The sequence below is a fragment of the Oreochromis aureus genome, linkage group 23, assembly GCF_013358895.1.
Source record: "Oreochromis aureus strain Israel breed Guangdong linkage group 23, ZZ_aureus, whole genome shotgun sequence".
NCBI classification, from domain to species: domain Eukaryota; kingdom Metazoa; phylum Chordata; class Actinopteri; order Cichliformes; family Cichlidae; genus Oreochromis; species Oreochromis aureus.
The window spans coordinates 37204712-37228072 of record NC_052963.1 but is presented as its reverse complement, the minus strand read 5'-3'; the positions used below and the strand labels follow the sequence as shown (position 1 = coordinate 37228072).

The following is a 23361-nucleotide window of genomic DNA, read 5'->3' as shown; positions in this document are numbered from 1 at the left end:
GGGTTTTTGGGGGATGTTGCTAACTCCGGGTCCGATAACAGGCAACACACCCGCAGTAGATGTGCACGGTGTGAGGTCTCGCAGCAAGCTATCAAACACGGCGCATTTCTCGGCTTTAAAAAAAAAACGCTATGCGTCGCCAGGTGTTTCATCAGATTTGAGGTGTTACCTCCTTTGACAGTATCACAGTATCAGCTTAAAGCACTTGTTGCAGGCTGCTGAGTTTGCATCTTTTGCTGTGAAGTACAGCCAGACTTTTGATCGCTTCGCCTTGGGCATTTTTAATCTTTAGCTCTGCTCTAAAAGAACGTACGTACCTGGGCCCGCCTACTATCCTTGGAAACGTAAAATGATTGGCTAGAATTGGCTGAGCACCGAAATGTGCGCTGCTTTTCGGTCTGGTTACTACCGTTCATGTCAGAACCGGTGCCATCATGGCACCGGACTCCGGTACCCATCCCTACTTATAATCCGGAGTATGAAAACAGACACGTTCATCGACAGTACGCCTTATAATCCAGTGCGCCTTATGGTCTGAAAAATATGGTAAATTAAAAAAATCGATAGAATTAAAAATGTATAAAATTAAATTGAGTTGAGTTAAAACTGTTTGTTTAAGATAGCGGATGACCTGAGTGGGTGCATCAAGCTCAATTAGTCATTCGTTCATACACGCATTCATCCATCCACTAACAGTGCAGGTCTCAACCTTTCTCTCCTTGGACATCTCCTCCAGCTCATCCAGGAGCTGCACTCAGGCACTCTCAAGCCAGCTAAGAGATATAATTTCTCCAGCGTGTCCTGGTTCTGAATTATTTATCTTTCGGATTCATCTTCCATTCAAAAGATAAATAAAGAATAACTTTAATAATTAATCATGCAAAGCTACTCTAGTAGAGATAAAGAAAAAGCTAGAGCTGCATCATTGGTCCTCTTTAAATAAGGTGGGTTGTTCTTCTCAAGTTTTTTTTTTTCCAAGACAGGAAGTTTTTAAATGTTTTAGCCCAAGACTGTAATTTGTAATCACGGATTACCTCAAAAAGTGTCACAAAAGTTTTAAGTTGTATGAATACAGTCTATGAACAATTAACATAAAATCAGACACAAGAAAAAAACATGTAGATAGAAAATAACATTAAATTAATAGCTTTAAGGTTGTGTTAATGACAGACCTGTTGGGATATGTCTGGTAAACAAACTTTTGTGATTTGCGCGACATGCTTGTCATTTTGATAATGTCATCACCTTTATAACTAAAACAACAATGATTGATACATTCAGTTTCTCCTTGTTTTCTGGGCAACATCTTAATAAATTCAATTTTTGCGCATTAACTCAAAGCTGACACTGGCACTTTTGCGAATTTTGGACCGGCTAATATTAATTAAAGCCATAATATCATGAAGGCCTGAGTGAGATTTCTTGTTTTTGGCATTTCACTGTGAACCACAATAATACAATCTCGTTGTGGTTCTAGACAAAAAAAGGACAGCGCATGTTTGCACAAAAGATCACGGCACTCCATCCAGTATTTGTTAAGATACTCCGTTCTCGATCAAAGGAGAGGAAAAAAACAACCAAGCAGACAGACTGGCAGACTGACACAGCCTGGAGCCGTGCTGCTAGCATGTCTGAAAACCATTCAAACCTACAATGGGCTGTTTGTTGATATCTGGTTGGAGCCTGAAGCCTAATAGAGTACAACAACGTGCCGTTGGCATGCTGCTTTACAAATGCCAGCTTTTAAAATGTCATACGAGAAGATGTGCTCTGTTGGAGTAATTAAGCGGGACTCCATCCTTACATGTATAGATGTGCACTTTTTTGGAGAGTGGTCAGATCCAGAAGAATGGCCAGGTCAGATGTCAAAGGGGGAACAGCTGCTGAACAGTGAAGGCCACCAGATACAGATGTTCGATGTTACCGGGGTCGTAGTGATGCATTCTGGGTACACCACATCACCTAAGTCCATCCATGTGTTTCTGGACCTTTGAACACTGACCCCTCATACTTTTCAGTCTTTCATAGAAGAACCCTCCTCCCCTGATGGAAAAAGAAGTGAACTTGTTATGGTTGCAGTTTTAAGTGGAAATTTGCATCACACTGATCAAGACAGAGTTTGTTTCCTCGAGACGGCGGTCTCTCGCCCACACACACACACCCTCAGCTTTATCGTCCCTTTTATTCAGTCACATTCACACAAACTGTTGCATACTTAAAGCCGCTCATGCAGTGGACCTGATCTTTACCTCCTTTTGTGTCCTGTGTCATTGGGCGCTCCTTGCCCCGCCCACATGATAGTGCCTTTCCCAGGACCCTAACTTCCTGCATTCACCCTGTTCCCATGACAACTAAGCTTTAAATGGGTAGAGTCGCTGCTATCAGCCAGACTCGTCAAAAACAGCTTTCCAAAGAGTGACACTGGGAAACGGCTCCTCGCTATCTACATGCGTCTTATTTCTCTTCAAGTCTTTTAGGTGTCACCGCCGTTTCCCCTCGAAGTGGGGAGCACACGCCTACCGTTCGACTGTACATACACACACAGGCATACTTGGGAGATTTTTGTGAACACACCCACTGTGAGATAGCTGCTTTGACTGACAGTGAGACAGGCCTCCGAAAGGCGTAGAGGAAATGTTCTTCGGTAAACCGATGAGGTGTGGAGACGCAGGAGTGATATTCTACAGCCCCAGAGTGCCAGTGCACTGATACGCGTTCAAAGAGATTTTCTCTCCTTTGTTTTCCTTTCTCTTTTGAGGAATCCATGTGTTTTTGATGGCCTCTATGGTGCTCATTTCCTCTCTACTGCAGGCACTGTACAATCTTTCATTTCATATCTTCATAAACGCACAGGGAGACCGCTGTGGTGTGAAGTGAGAAAACATCAGTGCGTGAAGGTGAATGTATGCGTTTCCACATCTTATTGTGTTTTCCACTGTGCTGTGCATGCCTGTTTGTACATATGTCTGTCATTACACTTTTCCCTACAGATTTTGTCCATATGCGACCAAAGCTGGTGAATTATTGTTTAATGTATTTTTCTGCTGTACACTGACAGACAAAGTGCCCTCTTTAAATTTGCGCCTTTGTGTGTTTTTCACTGCAGGAGAAGCCGTATAAATGCAGTGAGTGCAACAAGGCCTTCAGCCAGAAACGAGGACTGGACGAGCACATGAGGACCCACACAGGAGAGAAGCCTTTTCAATGTGATGTGAGTGCGCAGCTCTGTGGAACACTGCAACTGCCTAAAATATACAAATTGACTCAATAAATTAATTATAGCTATAAATGCGTCTAAAGAATTAAAAGAAAAATAAATCAACTAATTATTCATCATTTATTTCAACTTTGTGTCTATTGGTTGCCTTATGTGAGCATCACAACAGAAACGGAAAATTAATAAAAATAAATACAAAGGAAATTTACTCAAAAAGAAAATAAATGGGGGAGATATTACAACATTTATTCTCCCCAAAAAACAAGTTAAAGCAGAAATATCAATTTATGTCATATCTAATTCTTAATTTAATTACATTTGAAACAATTTATTGGTCTTTTTAAAAATTTTGGCGGTTTTGGTCCTCCGTACCATCAACCACTGTCTGTTCTTTCTTGTTTTGCTGGCATAGGGCCAGATGTGTGGAAGAGTTGGGGCTCACTTAGAGGCAGATAGCAATCTTTCTTCTTTAGAGGGGCCCAGTGGGCTGATTCACATAAACACATTTAGAGGATCAGAGGGAGAAATTACTCTCTGCTTATAATGCTGCAGGAGTAATAATTATTCTCAGAGATTGAGGAGAGAACACGCGACAGAATTTGTTTTTAGTGTTTGGAAAAAATTTCTCTCTGCTTTTGTTTTTGTCCAATTTTGTGTTTTCTGCTTTTCATTTATAAAGCCACAACTGTCCTGGAAGTTGAACTCGCCGAACTATGGTGCTGGCTAAACAATACGGGGTCTGGGTTGCAGGACACCTTTAAACATTATTAACATTGCGATTGCTTTTTCATTCCCAAGCAACAGTTTACAGACTTTGAAAAGAAAGTTATTTTGTTGTAGCTTTTTCTGTTGATTTGACCTGGTCACCGAGACACTCATTCATGTAAGCCGCTTCTGCTAGTCATAACAGTCCGATCTGTACACACAGATGCTACACATATTTTTTTGGTTTAGTGTGACTAACACTTTCCAAGAACATCATTATCTCTCATGTCTATCGTGAATAAATATACATAAGTGTCTTTGAAATCATAGAAAAAGAGATGTTATTTAAAACTTGCCTAATAATTATGAGGTTTTCAAGGGATTTCAGTATGAAAAGCAGTTACTGTTTCTTGTTTATTCGTCAGTACATAACAAACAGGAGCTGAAAATGCCTTTTTTCAGAATTAGGAATGTAACTCTTTTCTAAAAACGAAATCATGACGCAAACCTTCAAGGGCTCATCAAGCAGGTCCATTTTCCCATGTGACAACTCCCTTAACTCCCTATTTTCTTTGCTTTCATTACCTTCACATTACCTTCACAATGGAGCCATCAATATGACAGTGATATATTAAAAAAGTGCAGCAACTTGGTACATAAATATAAACATACACAAAACAGTAAGAGGATTAGATGACAGAGACATATCAGTAGGATCATGTGACAGCCATGGCAGAGAAACAAAGGGGTTGCGTCACTGCTTTAGCTAGCGTCAGCAAATCATTCATCCATCCATCCACAGTTGTGGTCTGAAGTTTCCATACACTCATCATGAGCCTGAATGTCATGTTAATTTGGGGCTTTTAATGACTTCTTTGAACTGTGCTTTCTCCAGGGTGAAATGATTACACAGCATATATTTTTAATGACTAAAAAACAAATTTGAATTATTGGGGATTTTAATTACTCCACACAGGGTCAAAAGTATAGATACAGACTGCAATATATACATACATCCCCATTAATATTTGGTTAAATGTCCCTTAGCAAGACAGTTTTGTTAGCCATTAACAAACTTCATGCAGAATTTTGGCTGGATATTTGACCACTAAGTCATTTAAACTGGCTGTGTCCTGGCATAGACTCTGCTTTTAAGCATAACACACCAATTTTTAGTTGGGTTAAGATTGGGGCTTAAAGTTAGCCTGATTTATAAAGTTTTGATGTCTGTTTGGGATCGTTGTCCTGTTGGAACGCTCAGCTGTTTCCAAGTTTAGTCGAGGTGAAGTCGTAGAATTTTGAGCTAGTTCCTCTTCTTCATTATTCCGTCCACTTTGCACAATGTCCCAGGACCACTGGTTGCCAAACAGTTTGGGAGCATGATGCTACCGCCACCATGCATGAAAGTTAGTGCAGTGGTCTTATGTTTGAAAGCTTCACATTTACTCCTCCAAGCATACCTCTTATCATTGTTGGCAAATAGCTCAATCTTTGTGTCGTCTGACCATATTTTCTCCAGAAGGCATGCCCATGTGGGCAGCTGCAAACTTCAGTTGAGCTTGAAGTTGTCAGTCCTGGTCAGCACTTGCTCAGTCCATGGAGATTTAAACTTATTTTACTGTTGCTGCTGTTCCAGCAGTTTCCAGAATACATGAGCCTTGGTGGTTCCTGTATTGTTCCTGAACATCCTAACCAGTATCCTCTCTCATCTGAGGGTGACAGTTTCAGTCTTCTTCCAGACCTTGAAAAAGAGGTGACACATTCGAACAACTTGTACTTAGATACAGTTATTTGAACTCTTGATCTTGGAATCTGCAGTTCCAAGAGACAGTTCTCCTTAAATTTGAGACTATCCCATGGTTCCAAGTGTTGGTACTATCAAGAAGTTCAAGGCTTGGCGTGTCTGTAAACTTCAGATCACAGCTGCAGTTTCTGCAACTTATCTGGGCAGTCTAAGCAGAGATGCCTAGATCTCCTACTCCCCTGCCACCTCCTCCAGCTCTTCTGGTAGAGCACCGAGGCATTTCCAAGCCAGCTGAGAGACATAATCTCTCGGGTGTGTCTGGAGTCTGCCCAGGAGTCTTCTTATGGTACGATATGTCCAAAACACACTCCCCTCCTGCAGGCCCACCACCTGCTGTAAGGGCTGGGTGGATTTGGTGGTGGTCAGGGGCAGAGGTCTGTCTGATCCCCACCTGCCAGAACTGGCTACAGGGATATGAAATGAGAAACAGTAAGAATTAGTAACCTGCATTATATAATAAAGATAAACCATGTTATGTTTTCATGTTGCTTACACTAGTTAGCCATGTGGAGTTGATAATGCATATTTAAATCATTCTAGTCAGGTGAAATATGAATGTTTATTTCTTATGCAAATTTAGTTTAGCCTAAAGTTCAACAAAAAACATGGCCTTAGAGAACTGTTACAGTAGACCCTAAAAATGCTACCACTGGGCTCAAGTTGAAGCAAATATAGAGCAAACTTATGCTAGCGACATAAACGCTCTAATATGCTTCCAAATGTTGGACCGGCAGGTGGAGCAAACAGAAGTGAACTACAACTACAGATGGCAACTAGGAGGGAAAAAGACAAAGACATGAAGTTAATACACAAAAATGTACAAAGAAAATAAAACAACACAATCACAGGAAATACAGGAAAAAGCTCAACACTAAGAAATAAGGTGAGTGATCTAAGTAAAAAGAGACACTGACTAAAACTGCTACAAAACCAAAACTATGATAATAATACGACTGACATGGATTTACCCTGTGCTGAAAGTCTTCAAGGCAAAAGCTCAGAAGATTTCAAACTGATGCAACTTCTGTTATCCCGTTTTTGTTGACTTTTGATGTGGACGCTGAAGTCACGCAGAGTACTTTAAGCTCGTAACTGTCGATTCCAAGCATGTCTTATTCAAACAAAGCTTAAAGCACCAGACTGGATTCTTAAATTATCATTTGAGCTTTAACACGCCACTAATCCTCTATCCACAACATCATTGAATTCTAAAACAACATATGCGCCCATATTCACTGAGAATCATCTACAGTTGTCGTTTGAGGACACACAATCAGTATCCCATTCATCTCCGGTGAAGCATCACTGGAACGTGTCTCTCGGCAACATCAAGCGTTCATCTGGATTCTTTTTCCCAGCTTTGGAAGAGACATGTTCGTGTAAATAATTCAACATATAAACTATTAGAAATAATAGAAATAACATGTGGATTTTATTTTGGGGTGTATTTTGAGTCAGACAAAGAGATCACACAGTCCCAGGAACATTTTCCAGACGAGCTGGAGGGGTTCTGAATGCAGCGTCTGTCAAACCAGCATTAAAATGTTGTCGAAGCATCAAGCAACATCTGGGATACCATGAGAAGTGGAGGCCCCTCTCTTTCTCTCGCTCTCATCAGCTGCTGTCCCTCTTTCACTTTGCAAAATTGAAAATATTTTTCCTGACACAGCAGCAGATTTATAGATTGCCGGAGATACATAAACGACAACATGATAGCGCATCAATGAAAATGTGGAAGTCCACCTGATAAACTATTGGAATGGTATCATGTGATGGTTCTGCTGTTTTCATTCATAGCTTCTATATTTGCCGTTCACCCACAGATGTAAGCTGTCTGTGAGATTTTCTGAATGTAATTCATAGCGCTGACGTTCTTCGCAGATGGAGCGAGGAGGACACATGCTGCGATTCTCCAAGCTGTATGTTAAACTGCAGCTGAACGCCAGCCATTGGCGGATTATCCTGATTGATAGAGGGCCCTGAAGTCATTTGTACAGTGTAAAATGCCTCATTTAAGATGGATGTTAAGTTGCGTGCATCCCCCCTCCCCCTGCTACCAGTGTGGAGAAAAGAGATGTTTCTCTTGCCAAGTGCGTGTCCCATTTTTGTTGCACTGAGGCTCTACAGTGAGCAGATATTGCCAGATTTAACTAAAGTGTGTTTAAATACTGTAATTATGACTCCTATAATCCTCTATTTGTTGTTTTCTGTAGGTCTGCGACCTTTCATTCAGCTTGAAGAAGATGCTCAGCAGGCACAAGCTGACGCACAACCCCAACCGACCGATGGCAGAGTGCCAGCTGTGCCACAAGAAGTTCACCAGGAACGACTACCTCAAAGTCCATATGGAGAATGTCCACGGGGAAACGGAGAGTTAGAGCCAATTAAGGAAGCACTGGCTAAAAACGAGATCTTATTCTTCAGATAAACTTCAGTCTTGTGCTCTAAGATGATATGCAGATAGAAAGATAGCAGAAATGTTGCTAATAATGATACATGCATGTAGGACATGGAAAAGATTAAGGCGAGTATTTCAAAATTGAAACATTGACTGTGTATTTGTACTTTCTTTCGGTCATACTGTTTCCATATTGTTTTTGGAGATCTGAACAAACAGAATCCCAGATATGTTTGATCTGCCTCCGGAGCCTCTGTGTCTGCTTCGTGCTTTCTGAACTCTAAACAGTGTTACTGTACATACTGCCACAACATGACCCATTCCACTGTTATCTGAATACCTTACTGTACAGTTGTGGCCAGTTGCCAAATGATGAAGACAAGTTGTGACCAAAAACCTTTCTGTGCACTTTAGTTTTAACCGTACACTTTCTACATATTTTCCTGTTGGAGGCTAAACCATTTTGTTCAGGAGGCAAAACAAAGCATGAAGCTCAAGGGCAGAAAAATAAAGCCAGTGAAGTGACAAAAACTGCAGGCCTCAGCTAAAATTGTTTAGCTAAATGGAGCCACTAAACTAGATTCTGACCATATTTGTGGTGTTGGTGCTGTTTTGAGTATTTTAATGCATTTATCTGACAAATTTCACAGCCTGGTCTGTGGCAGAGAAGTGTATTTCACTTTTGGTGAGTAAAATCTAGTAGTTTATTTATCGATATCCATAATCTATGGATTTAGATAACAACTTAACACTCTAGTCTTTCACTCAAATATGGTCATTTTTGGCTCCAAAAATGGCTCTAGTAGCCATAATAGTGAATTACAGGCCTAAAAACAGGACAATGATTGGCGTCAAGATGTCCATGTCAGTTGTTTTTATGCAGTCTGAGGTCCAAACATGTTCAGATGTACTGTACTTTTTTTAGAAGCATGCTATGGATTATGAGTTCTGAAAATACCTAGAAAATCTGAAATGGGTCCTAAATAGTTTTTACACGATAGCTGAAGAGTGTAAACATATTGCTATTGCATCTTTCTTGAAATCTGTTTTTGGATGGATTTGTTGGGTGTGACCTTCATCTTTACCTTAAGGAATGGGTTGAGCAGTTCCTTCTTCTCCCACACCTCAAACAGCGGTGCTTAAAGCCTGTTAGCATATCTGTGCCACAGATTTCTGGACAAATGTTTCCCAAATCTGGGGCAAATAGAAAATGCAAAGTACTGTTTCTGTTGATTCTGGTAATGATTTGTTGAGTATGGTTTCATATAAATGTCCCAAGGGTGTTGTTCCTTAAAATATGTGTTTACATTGTTCCTTTTTTAATCATTGTTCAAACCAGAACTTCATGCATTTCAATAAAAGTGCACTTCTTTTCTGTTTTTTCCATCTACTTCCATTTGCTCCTTCAATTACTCCCCATTTGATTAATGCCCATTTTCCAGCAGTTTATTCTGAGACTGTGAATTGTCACTTCACACCTTTGTATTTTAAAATGTATAAAACCTCATCACCTATGAAACATCCATTTCCTCTACTCTTTGTAATTATGTGTTTGTAGACTGTTGACATTAAGGTGGGGGTGGGTACAAGGAAAAAGAGGCTTTGAGAGTTGATTAAAAGTGTTCAGTTCTCGTTGTTAATCTATCCCCTATTCTTAGGTTGGCAGTCTGCTGGGAGTGAAGGCTAATTAAGGCTTTTTTTTCCCTTTCTGAAGCCACAGTCACCACTTGCCTGATCTGTAAAACCACACACTAAAGAGTGCCTCTGATGGTTTCTCTCTGTGGATGTAGGGACTCTTTCTCACATCTGTCCCTGTGAAGAGGCTATCTGGTATCCCAGGATATGACTGTGAGAATCGTACTGAAGTGGGAGAGCTGTGTGTGTTGTTCAAACTTGGTAAATCTTGCCACATGTGCCTTTGGCTTCCTGAAATCATACAAATGTTGCAGTATGCTGCAGTAAACTTCACATTTTAGATTGTGTGTGTTGTTTTAAAACTATTAACTAATTTCTGGTATTTGTGTTGAATTACATTTTAGCTCCACTGCACATAAATATAAACTTGCAGGATGTCTCTGAGCTCCTGACATGCTTCAAGGGGAGCATGGTTAGTGAGGATTCTCAGATCACATGTGGCCGAGTTAACTGGCTTTCCCTCTGGAGTTTGGTTCACCACATGGGCATGCAGGGCATGGCCTGAGCCGCCCGGCCACGCTGAGGCCTACGCTGTCAGCGAAGCTCGTGCCACGCACCGTCTGCTCTTTAGTGGCGAGGCCTCCAGGCCATACTGACGCAATCTTAAATACAGTGGCATTTATATTGCATCTTGTAAACAGTAGTAATAGTAGGGATTTGCAGCAGTGGAATATTATTGTCTGCCACATATCAAACTAAAGTGGCTGACAGGTCAGACTGGGTGTTGAGATGTCCCTGCTTTTGATTATCGCTCTGCTCTCTTAAGCTTGTGTCTGTAACAACATGTCACAGTCCATGTCTCTGCTTTTCCATTTTAGTCTTACAACACTGGATTTTCTCATGGGACTTTCCCAGTGACCCAGTGATCTTGTCCTCCACTTCAATCACTTAAAAAAAAAAAAAAACCCACGTGCATCCCTGCCTGCATGTGTCTCTCCCTTCCTGATGGGTGTATCATGCCAGAGCTCCCAGTCAATGTGTTTCTAATTACATGTTTTTACTGGAAGCCCCAGTTTCCTGTGTTGCCTCCCCATTTGTGAGTGTGGGCCAGACTGGGCTCCAACCAGCGATCACAGAGCCAAACACCAGCCACGCCCACTGCGCAGGAGTATTATTACCGCGCCGGTACAGATTTATGGCAAACCACTGTCATGTTAGGAATGACACGGACACGCTTGTCTGACCCCTGTGTTTGGCTGGTGTTTCGTAGCAACAGGTACCCTTCCCGTCTATAGACTAGAATAAAGTGGAATGTGTGTGCCATGCAGAGGAATTTTAATACGATTGGGCAGGGTGTGTTTGGGTATTCTGGGTCATCCTTTCGGTAGTGATGGACATGCCCTCAAGCCATATTTCCATGGAGGCAGACTGTGGCTCTTGAGTACCTAAAAATCCTTGACACTAATAAACCAGCAAAGAGGTCAAATGCTTGACACAAGAGCTTCAGATGAAAACCTGCCTGCCTGAGGAAAAAAAAAACCAACCCACACTCACCATTCTCATAATATTCTGTCTCGCTCGGTGATTTACAAGATGGTTCTAATTTAATCTTCAGACACCACTCCAGGCAAAAAAAGTGGCGTATCACTACAGGTAGATGGGGATTATTTCATTAGGAGGAAATTAGGAAGGGGACCATCATTAAACAGCATACCCTCCACCCCCACCATACTCAAAATAACCCAACACTTAAACATGAGTTCTTCCTTCTTTTTTTCCTGTGAATTGTTTACTTTGTAACACTAAAACTATTGCTTGGTTTTATAAACCAGCTAACAAGACTACCCACCAAACATTGTCATAAAGGTGACTTAAAAAAAACCCTTCCCCTTAACAGAAAGTACAAGTACAACAGTGAGAAGAGGGCGTGTAATGTCATGAGGGCTGGTAAAGCTTTCATCATGAAATTACTTTTTTCAATCAACTAAATGTCTTGAATGGACAACTAGCCAACTGCAAACATTAAAATGTTCGATAGGTAAAAAGACAGTAAAAAACATGGAAGTAGATACTGTGAGATCAAGGACTCAACTTTTTAAAGTTTTGATGTCAGTGTTTTGGCTGCCACCATGGTTGAAGCCAGAAGTTGCCTTTTATCAGCGAAAAGATGGAGTGTTAAGCTTGGTTAGCAAGCTTCATTAATAAACTTACAGGGTGTAAAGCAGAGACACATTTATCTAATGCCAAGGAACAGACTAACAACATAGAATAGAATAGAATAATCCTTTAATTGTGCCACAAATTACAAATTTAGTTGTAACAGCAGCAGAAGAAAAGCACATATACAAACAGAACAGGATACAGAACAGAAACACACACAATTTTTACAGAAAAATATTTAAATCATGCACAATAGTTACAAAAACAGAGTACTGTACAGTTATTAAGATTAAAGTACTGGATTTTTTTTAATGAACTGAGTTAAATAATGTGCAAGTTTTAACAGTAGTAGTTTTTTGGTTGATTAGTGCAAATTACAGCGCTGATGTAAACATCTATGTTTGTTGGGAGCAGTTTTGATTGTACAGTCTGACAGCTGCAGGGAGGAAGGACCTGCCGAAATGCTCCTTCATGCATCTAGGATGCAGCAGTCTGTCACATGCTAGAATACAAAACAATCTTGAGAGCTTGAAAAGAAGACATCTGGACTTCCTTAGGTTTTTGAAGACAATCACTTCTCATCCAAGAAGATTCTTCAGTTCTAGAACAACTGGTGGAGAGACGCAGGTAATTAACCCCTAATGGGGGCTGTCCCATAACAGGCAGTCCTGACTGTCACTAACACACTATTGATCAAGCGAATCTTCACATGACCCAAGGTGTGAAAAAAAGGCATGGGTCATTACCATCACTGGGGCCGACAGATGAAACCTCTGAGACATTGCTCAGCCCGCCATCAGGTGAGCTATTGAGGTCAATTGAAGCAAGGTGTGAAAGGAGATTGAGACACCTGGGAAGGGATCTCAGGACTGCACTGAAGTTGGCTGGTGTCATAAGCCACCACCTCAGTTCAACGATGGTCATTCTCAGTGGATATAGATGGCCTCCTTCACTCCTCTCTAACACTATGTGTCTTCTCTGTACAAATCGTGAACATCGGCATCCTCAAACAGAGTCCTTTCTTCCCAACTAGAAATAGACTGTTAGTAAATGTGTTAATAGGTCAGTTTTGTTTTACAGCCTATTTCTACTGCACCAAAGTGGCAAAACACATCACTCCATACTGGCTTGAATATTGATCTATTGTTCTGTCATTTTGCATCTGATTGTGTTTCCCATGCATGAAAACCTTATTCAAAAACCAGAAGTATGGGAATCGTCATGCCCTGGTTGTTTATGTTTTAACAGCCTTCAGGAAATGTAACCACATTTAAAGCTCTGGAGCACAATGGTGCCTTGGACACAGAGTCGTGAGAAAGACGAGAACTTAACCGAATACTGAAGCAAAAAGCTGTCCAGGAAATGCTCCATAAGAATGATAGAGAGTTAACTCATTTTCACATTTTTTTTGTCCTCTTTGGGAAGGAAAACCCTGTAAGAATGGCTCAGCCTAAACCAAGCTGATGATTCCAGTAAACAAGAATGTTTATTGGAATTTGCTGACTTTTCCTCATTGTGAAGAAAAACGCGTTAAAAAGCCCTGCAGTATATTGCCGAGCATAGAGGCTCATTTTGAAAGGCTTGAGAGTTAAAGAGATCAGTCAGCGTGCTGGTCCACCTCTGGAGCTTCAGCGTTGGTCAGTTCTGTCAGCACATTGTTGCTGTGAGCGATCACTCCTCGGCCTCATTAGGAACTACAGCGCTGTCTTCACTTCAGACATGCTGAGCAGCGTCTTGTGTCCATTACGTGGCCATGCATTGCACTGTAGCAACAGAGTAAACGCAAAAGCTCAGAAAACTCTCCGGCACAAATTCTGCGCGCTAGCTCGGCTGTCGAAGTAGAAATTCAACTTGGCAGAAAATGTTCAACAAAACAGAAAATCCAATAAGATGTTGACCTATTCTATGGTTCACTGTGAACCGCAGAGGAGAAAAACTCTATGATGGACTGCCAGAAAACCAAATTCAACCCATTCTTTTCATTATTCAGTGAATATTTGAAAATGCTGTGTATAAAGCACCCTTCTCTTGCAGACAGAGTCATCTCTCTAGATCTTTACTTCACTACCAAGAGCTGCTCAGGGATTTATTGTTAGCTGATTAGTGATGACAGAGAAGACTCAACTAGTCTAGCCAAAACATTTGTGCAAATGTGTTGAGAGATATGCCATAATTCCTCTCTTTCTCTTTGTTCTGATTGCTGCTCATCCTCCCCTGTGCTGTCTCAGCCCTCATGATCCTTGGTGTTTAGGGAGACCTGCGTTACGCACACAAATAATACCAATCTCCTGCTGAGGTGAATAACCTGGTGTATAGACTGTAAAGAGGATTTAGTTTGAATAGATACAAAACACCGGGAAAATAAACAATTAAACAACTCTTAAAAACTTTTGACGCTCTGATATATGCAAACTATCTCAGTTTTTTTTTTCATAATGCAAAGTTGAAATACTTGGAACAGAAGTGAGTAATCTGTGGCATTAAATTTAACTAGTGACATAACATTGGCCTTATTGTTCCCACTCATGCTGCATTTCTGTTTTAAATTTTGCACCATGTTTGAAACCGAGTCCTGTGTGGGAGATTGGAGAAACCATACACCGCAGCCAGGGTCTGTTTCCTGTCAGAGCAGCAGGAGAAGCAACACTGAGATACACACCTTTCATGTGCTGATTTAAGTTTCAGTCCATTGCACAATCACACGTGCGCGCACACACATGCATACACAGGCAAACGTGCACTGTGTTCCTGCTTTATGGAGCGAGGGCTTCTAGTGTGGGTGACCCTTCTGAAAAGTGTGAGGTGGAATTGGGGGTTTCTGTCTGGGTCCTGTGAATTACCCACCCAGACCACACACACATGCACTGAATGACGCACAAACATGCACTGAATGACAATTCCCTCACCACACAGGAATATCATGTGAGGGGAATGACTATTGTCAGAGTGAACAGCTGCTTAAGCCAAAAGACATCTATCTTCCACAGGAAGTTATTGATCAAACAAACGTAATGAATCTGTTGATCTTGTCTTGTTGACCGTGACCGTGTCTGTCTCACCCTCACAAACATGGCCCAATCATACAATATATGTGCGCTCAAAAAACAAACAAAACCCCCCAAAACAGAACAAAAAAAAAAATGTGCATGTTTGTATTTTCACTCTCTCTTCCTCTTTCTCTCGCCACTTTAAAAGACATAGTGGTGTGGACGGATCGTCAAGGTCTCTTGAATAAAAGATGGATGGCTCACTTCCAAACTCATTCAGTTTCAGCACCGAGTCAACAAACGCTGTATCAGTAGTTTGTAAGATGGTTTATTGGTTGTAACAGGTCCTAATATACATATGGTGTCACCTAGTCAGTGGTCCAATAGGAAGAAAGTGGGCTGCACTGGCAGGGGATGAACATGTGTTGCTCCCTTTTCTGTCGCAGAAGTATAAAAGTTCAAGTACAACTACTGGACTTTAAATAAAAATCCAACAAGGTCAAGATGGATTTGAACTTTTAAGGTGTAGCAGTTGTACTTAAAATGTTAATTATTGATCAACATTAGTAATTTCTGTTTTTAGAGTACACGATTATAGCCTTAAGAAATATTTATTAAGTTGTTCAATTAAAACACGGTTCTGGAACTTTTATGCTGTGAAGGCAATGAAAATGGATCTTTTAAATTTAACACTTTGTCATATATAAATAATAATAATATTAAATAATATATATAAAGTAAGAACAAAGTATTATTACGAGAAAATGAAGTCTTGGTTTTAGTGTAATGAAAAAGTAAGTAAGGTCACGTCAGATGTCACTGGGATTACAATGTTTTAAGGTGTAAAAATGTGTAAAAGTCAAGATTTCAGACTTTTAAAAAAATTATATATTTTGTGTATCAATATATTATATATAGATCTTAGTACAGTGAAAGCAGAGCCAGTGGCAGCTTGTCTAGCACACTAGTCTCCTATCAATTTCCTGTGAAAGACTAGAGGTTTATCCACAACGTGCATCTGCAAACAACCAGAAAAAGCTGCAGGCCTCACAGTTAGACCAGCTCAAGCCTTTGTTAACAGGACAGGCACATGATAAATGGCAGATGCTACAAGATTCCTATGGCTCCCAGTCAAGCAGAGTTAATGCTTGCTTCCAGAGACAACTGCCAACTGTGGCCACAGAAGGCAGTAATCTAAAGGATGAATGCAAACAGGTAAGACCCTTTATGAAAGAAAACTGTCTGGGGTAAAAGGAAAGAGAGTTTTCTTTTTAACTTTAATATGTGGTAATTGATATCTGTTTTTACATTTCACTGGACAAGCAGGGCCTTTCTCGCCTTGCTTGCCCTGAGAGAACACCAGTTTCTTTCATACCTACTATAATGGCAGCCTTGAAGACAATGTGGAATATTTAAGTAGCTTTTTATTGCTACACTGACAGAAATCTAAACAAGAGAAACAACTGATTTTTTCCCCCAAACTTTAATAAAAACAACAAAATAAAAAGACAGTCACCAAAAAAAGTGCAGCTCAACAGATCCCAAAGGAACTGACTTTGATGAACTTGCTAACTTGACTTCAGTTCACAGACCAGAGGTACCAGACTTGAACTTTAAACATTTCCACTAGTATAACTTACCAGAAGATGATTGCTGAAATAGTAAAGGAACTATCAAACAATTAAGAAGTCAATTATTGCCCACTCTCTGCAGGTGTACACCCACACAGAGGCCTAAGAGAGGCTCAGCCTGTCATGCTTCATTTCTTAAAGGCAAAAAAAATGACGGCACACATGTAGAACATCAGACGATGCTGTGCCTTCCTGCCTCTCGGCTGTCATCAGGAGCAAATGATTTATAGTGGCCCTTGTTCATGTTCACTTGTTGGAGAGCTGATAAAATAAGGAAGTGCAGATACCTGTTCCCCCGAGCGGTGCTCTGTAAGACATCAGCCTTGATCCCATAACTCCAGGAGCCCAGCCCTGTCAAGCTGAAGAATGAGTGAGTCTGACCTGGGTTATGGAGTAGTCAGGGCCTTCAGATTCTCATAAATTACATCCTTGTTATAAATAAAATCCCCCGTGCAGAGCGAAACTGGGAGAAGCAGTGAAATCTGGCATCTACAATGAAAAGCAAGGCATAACACAAGACAGAGAATAGTGCTTTTGTCTACAGATACACCATGGTAGTATTGACTTTTTGAGACAATACCTGCAGCAAACGGACAAAAAGCTTTTCTTTCTCTGAAATAAAAATATGGAGATAGTGACTCAAGAAAGACCTCACTTTCTTTCTCAAGTTTCAGAGTTTGTGTTAGGTCTGAGACAGTTTACCTCCATGTCCTTGAATGAGCCTTTGATGATATAACCTCTAGTCTTTGTGGCTCAGTAGCACACAATGATGTTTGTGTAGGACTTTCCGCTTGTTTCTCCTGGCAAATGTGGGCAACCCGTATATTTAACCTCTGCATCAAATCTTTGCAGCCACTGGTCTCACATCCCCCTTACCCGTTAAGCTGATACTATCACAAGGCTATGTATGCACACCAGAAGCGGAGAGCCGCTCACACTATGAAGGGCTATCTGGGAGTCATTGTGCTCCAAGTCGTTTCAAAGCCTCTGCTTGTGGCAAATGAGCGAGGCCATCTTAAGCTCCATTAAGCAGAGGAGTTATTTACTGTATTTGTTTTCTTTTCCAGAGCTGTGTACGCGACCGGCCACAGGTGCAGGCTGAGCTCTGAGACCTCGAGGCAGCGGACCACCAAACACAGCAGTCTCTGAGGGGAAAGTAATAAACCTTCCTGTTTGTCTGACTGGGAGGACGCGGCTGAGATACGGATCATTTGAATTTGATTTTTGCTCTCTAAAGAATTGTGTGCCATGTTGACGTAGAAAGGATGATGCCCTTTTCACCTGAAAGAGCTTTAATGTCCAAATGAATGGTACCTTGGGATTAACCAACTATTTTAAGGAAAAAAAATACTTATAGGCCTTCTTGTCAAAACTTTGATAAGAAGAAGAAGATGCTGGTATATAGAAACCTAGAGTTAGCAGCAGGTTGACTTCCCTTAGCATAAGGTGCATGGGCATAAGGACTTTTAAAGGGTAACCAGATGTGTCTCCTAACAACTCTTCATCACACTAATCATAATGTCTTATTTTGTCTCATTTTAAGTGTAAGAACTGAAGGATTCTGTTTGATGAGACCTAGTTTGGTGGGTTTCTTGAACACTTCCAGTGGTAGGACACAACTTGATGTTGTTTAAAATATACAGATATTTTCAACTAAAACTAACCATTTTGAGAATTAGAAACATAACTATTTTTAAATCATGTTAGATGTGTGAAAAACCTCATGTTTAATGTCATATCACATCGTATCATATCAACACTAATTAGTCTGCCAAGTCTTGTACATAAAGTAGAAGATTTTAACCCTGTGAGACCCAACCCATCACAAAATAGCCAGATTTTTTGGAACTGCGATGTTTATTAACCCTTATAACAAAATACACATTTTTTTTGCTATATCATATATTTTTATTATGTATTTATTATATATTTTTTGTATCACGTTTGAAACATTGGGTGTTTTTGGCAACTTTTTGTTAACAACAATGTTAATTTTAGACAAAAAAAAGAGTTTTGTCCATAACATTTTGAAATGATGGCACAAATTGATCACGTTGATGTCTCAGAAACTCGTGTATCAAATATGATACAAAGGCCATTATAGGGTTAAGACACTTTGTGAGAACCCCAAGCACAAAAGAGCCCCCAGAAGTAATTTGCTGAAGCAGTTTTAATGATCCATAGTTATGTTTTAAACTTAAGCTGCTTCCTGTACTGTGTGAATACAAGCATGTAAAATCTGCTCTAGGTTTGAACTAGAAAATATAGTTTTTTGTTTCGGTTAAAAAATAGACCTTTGGACAAAGCCTTACCTTTTTTCTCTGACCCACAAGTTTAAACCTTGGTTGAAAAAGGTGGCGTGAATAATACATAAAATCCAGTGTCCAGGTCAAAAGTTGGGTGTGTGTTTGCTATCTAATTTTGATCTTGCTTTAAATATCTGTTGTTTCAGATGTTTTTATTACATAGGGTGTTTTAAGTACTGGCAATGAGGAGTGAAAACAAATATAACGGTGAAATTTTTGGACATTTTGAGGATTATATGCCCACAATTTTTTTTTAACAGCTTTTGTACAAACTAAGCAAACAAGAAATTCCGAGCTACGTCTCTATCGTGGTATCAATTTCCTCTCTAAAATCTCTGTAAGACTGCAGCCAAGCATTCACTAGAAGGAGGAGCTATTGATTTAAATACTGCCATTTTTAAAGAAAAATTCTACAAGTTAAAATGTTTTTTGTTACATCTGGTTAACTTGTTCTTATGAGAAAAAGAGCTGTTGATTCAAAAGTAAGATGTAGTTCATTCAACTGATATTTAAGCTGTTTCTTGTCTTCAAAGTGTTTCAAGGTTTCAGTAGCCTCAGTTTTTGGTTCTTACATCTCTGGAGGCAATAAGCAAACTAAACTGTAGTTTATCCATATGTCACAGACTTTTCAAAACAAACTGTAATTCTAGATAGCAAAGGCACAAAGTCTGGCTACATTAGCTGCTTTGCAGTTTGGGAACAAGATGCTTCAGTGAGGCCTTGTTTGGAGTTGGCCTTTTGTGAAGAGCTGGTGTTTAAAGCTGCGAGCATGCCTCGGCCCGGGTCACCTCTGCAACAGTTTTCGATTCCCCCCTCTTTGTTCTCCAATCAGAAACGCGCTTCAGTTTGAGTTTCATTAAAAGCATGTCCTGAAATTGGATCCGTCTCTTTGTACACCCAGCGAACAGGAACAGTGTGCAACCTAACTGGAAGCAGATCATCCTAACCTTCATCAGCGGACCAGGCTGCACATGTTAAATATGTTTGAGTGTGTGTGGCGTGTGGGTGTGCACCTATGTTGCCTGTGTGCGTATATTTTGAACTTCTATATTTCAGCGTGCTTGTGAAAAACTATATTCCAAAGTATCAGTCTCCCTGCAAATGTCTCCCACAGCTTTACCACAACAAGTTGTATATTCACTGTGCATGACATCATTTACCCTTAAGACATATTAATGATTATTTCATTCTCTCCTCTTGCCAAGGAAACTCCCTTTTCTGTAACAGTACAGCACATGCAAACATTTTCCACAGGAAACAGAGACTTGAAGTGGCTCTCTTGCTGCAAGTGTCCAGAACATTTCATGCTTTGCTTACAGTGGATGCTAGCATGTCATCAAAAATGCCACAGAGCATCTCATCTTTGTCGACTTAGACAAAATAGGTCTCACTTTTCTAACATTCTAGCACCACTCAGAACAAACAAAGTGTTAAACACTCCGGGACTCAAAGTCATTTGCTACCATTTTGATCTGCCTGTGTTTTTCACCTACTGAGGAAACTGATCCCGTAAGATCGAGGGAGCAATGTGTCCTGAATGCATTCATTAGCCCAGAACTGTTAAGTACAAATCTCAAGTCTCATTTTTCTACATCATTACAGAAGCTTCACAATCAGGCCTCCTGGGAAGGGGAAAGTGAGCAGAGAAATGTCTATGCATCACATGTAGGGAAGAGCTTCCAGATGTAACATGTCAACATTAACGACACTCAATGACGAGGTGGGGATGTTGAGGGGGCAGGGGGTTGAGTGACTGACGGGCTCTTGGCGCGATCGAAAATATCCCTCCAGAAGAGAGAAAAATAGTCACCTTTTCGATAGTAAACTGTGTTTATATCTGCTAACATTTGAATGATTACATTTGAGTTTGTGTTGGCACATCATGTGATGTGAAGATGACATCAGAACATGTGAGTGAAAACATGACACACCAACAGAATCACCATCACACGGTTTTTTATATCCTATGTATACACAATATAAATGGTTAGGTTGAGGGAATCCATTACATAGTATATTCAATATATAGATACATTTTAGTATCAAAATCACTTCTCAATCACGTATCTTCTTGATAGTGTTGACACTGGAGCAGGCAACATAAATCTGTATTTATGTTCCAAAGAATTTAACCTTGAGAGTTCAAAATAAAGTATTTTATGTAGAAATCATATTCTCTTTAGAAACCATTACTTTTCTACAACTGAAGATGGATAAGATGCCAAACATGAATATCAGAAAAGCAATATAACATCAGTTAACCAAAACCTTGTGGCTCTGACTTATTGCATCTCACTTTCATTTCCATTTGTAAATTAACTTCAAATGATGTGTGCATGTATTTCAGTATTTAAGCAGGTTGCAAATGTATGTTATTGTTAGAAGTAAACACAGGCTCATTTTTGCAAATGGTGTAATGAATAAAATAATTAAAAGCCACAGTGGATTGTTTACTGATGAATTGGAGCTAAATAACTTTACTTTGTTCTGCTAATGTGTGGAAATCTACTGAAACTGTGTTCTGCATAAAATCTGATTGTTAATGTCAAAACAAAAGCATGTTTGGCTGCCCTGTAAACAAAAACCGCTGTTCTGTTATATTTCTAGGAAATGATGCTGAAAACTCAAGGACTGTAACTAGTAAACCATTAGTCTCTACATCATATAAAAGATGCATATAGCCCCTGAACCCCAGCCATTAGTTTCTGGTCTTAGCATTTTTGAAGCAATGATATTAGAATTGTTTTTTGGAGACATAAGTTATCATATAAAGACCAAAGGGTGACGCATTAAGTTTTCAGTGAGCTGCATAAACTGTACAAGTCCAGTCCACAGACATATGTTTACTAATTTACTAATTTAATTTACTAATTTATTAGTCTCTGGCTGTCTTTCACAGCATATCTATTATCCTGTTTTCCTTCTCTCACCCCAACCAGTCGCAGCAGATGGCCCCGCCCCTCCCTGAGCCTGGTTCTGCTGGAGGTTTCTTCCTGTTAAAAGGGAGTTTTTCCTTCCCACTGTCGCCAAAGTGCTTGCTCATAGGGGGTCATATGATTGTTAAGTTTTTCTCTGTATGTATTGTTGTAGGGTCTACCTTACAATATAAAGCACCTTGAGGTGACTGTTTTTGTGATTTGGCGCTGTATAAATCAAATTGAATTGAAATGCACTGAAAAAAGAACCAACTTAATTGAATTATTTCAATTGGTAACACCTAATTTAATTAAGTTCTTTGAAATGAAGTTAATACATTAGATAAATCAGTTGTGTTATCTAATGTATTAACTTCATTTCAAAGAACTTAATTAAATTAGGTGTTACCAATTGAAATAATTCAATTAAGTTGGTTCACCTATTTTCTTTTTACAGTGTGGATTGAAATTGAAAATGGGAGCACACAATTCTTTTATGGGGTGTACCTCATGGCTATTTTGTGAATTTATCACATTAAAATGCTCAGACAGCATCTATTGGCTACAGCTTCCTATGCTGACTTATCTGTCAATCACAGCTACTACACCTGTAATTTTAAGCCCCAGTAAAACCCAACTGGGTGAATAACAAGAAAATGTAGCCCTGATCAGTTGTTAGGAATGAGAGAGAATTAGCTGCAGAAGTCAAACCTGTTCCTCCCGTATCAGGATGAAAACATGTTAATGTCATGGTGACGAGAATCTACGGGGACTGAGTCACTTTTGGAGCCAGCCTCAAGTGAAATACACTATTTGGCACATGACTTTGGTGACTTTTTCAGCCCTGGAGGTTGCTGCTTGGCCTACATAAAACGCTCTTTGCTTCTTGGAATGGCACTGGAATAAATGGTGAGGTGCGGAATCGTCCATAAGATCTGATAGGTGTGTCTGGAGGAAGTATTCATCTTTGTTTGTTCACTACTGCACACTACACAAATACTTAAGTGTTGTGGGTCTGTTTGTGCTTACCATTACTGGGCCTGTAGGCCATATGCAACATACTGTACAACAAGAAAGTGAAAGGCCAGCTCAAGAAGCCGGTGCAGCTGAAAAGAGCAGAGATTCAGTTAGGCCCAAACATGTGCAGGAAGGGACCTAATCTAATTCAGTCACCAGGTCCGCTTCATTACCTAAGAAGCATGACTTAGACCACAGCGATTTGGCCAAATGGGCAGTGGAGCGCCGATCAGGGCCGCAGTTTCCTGCTGGGCACAATGTTGCTCTCACAAGCATCGAGCCATATGTCAGCCAGATGCTGCTGGCCTCACTTCCCTTCAAAGAAACAATTAGACACAATTATCGCAACATATAAATGAATTTCATCCATGATTAAAATGTTTGGGGTAAGGGGCGAGAAGGACGCACAGCCAGGTGGTTGTAATCTCAATGGTAGTCGCAGTGGGCTTCACCCTCAGAGGGTGAAAGAAAGAAAAACCTGCCGCTCTGTTTATTCAGGCACTTGAACGTCTGCACAAGTGCTCTCACTCCCTCCTTCTCACTGCATGTTTAGCCTACGAACAAAGGCATCTGTCCCTTAATACCG

At 40.2% G+C, this 23361-nt stretch overlaps 1 protein-coding gene across 1 annotated transcript in view; it reads left to right on the top strand.

The window, feature by feature from the left end:
* The window catches only part of prdm5 (PR domain containing 5), a 49960-nt gene extending 40461 nt beyond the window's left edge, over nucleotides 1–9499 (top strand). Inside the window, exons 15-16 of the mRNA XM_031753615.2 lie at nucleotides 3107–3211; nucleotides 7940–9499. Coding sequence (XP_031609475.1) covers nucleotides 3107–3211; nucleotides 7940–8104 — 270 coding nt within the window. The 3' untranslated portion in view covers nucleotides 8105–9499. The remainder of the gene's footprint in view (nucleotides 1–3106; nucleotides 3212–7939) is intronic.
* The last annotated feature ends 13862 nt before the right edge of the window (nucleotides 9500–23361 follow it).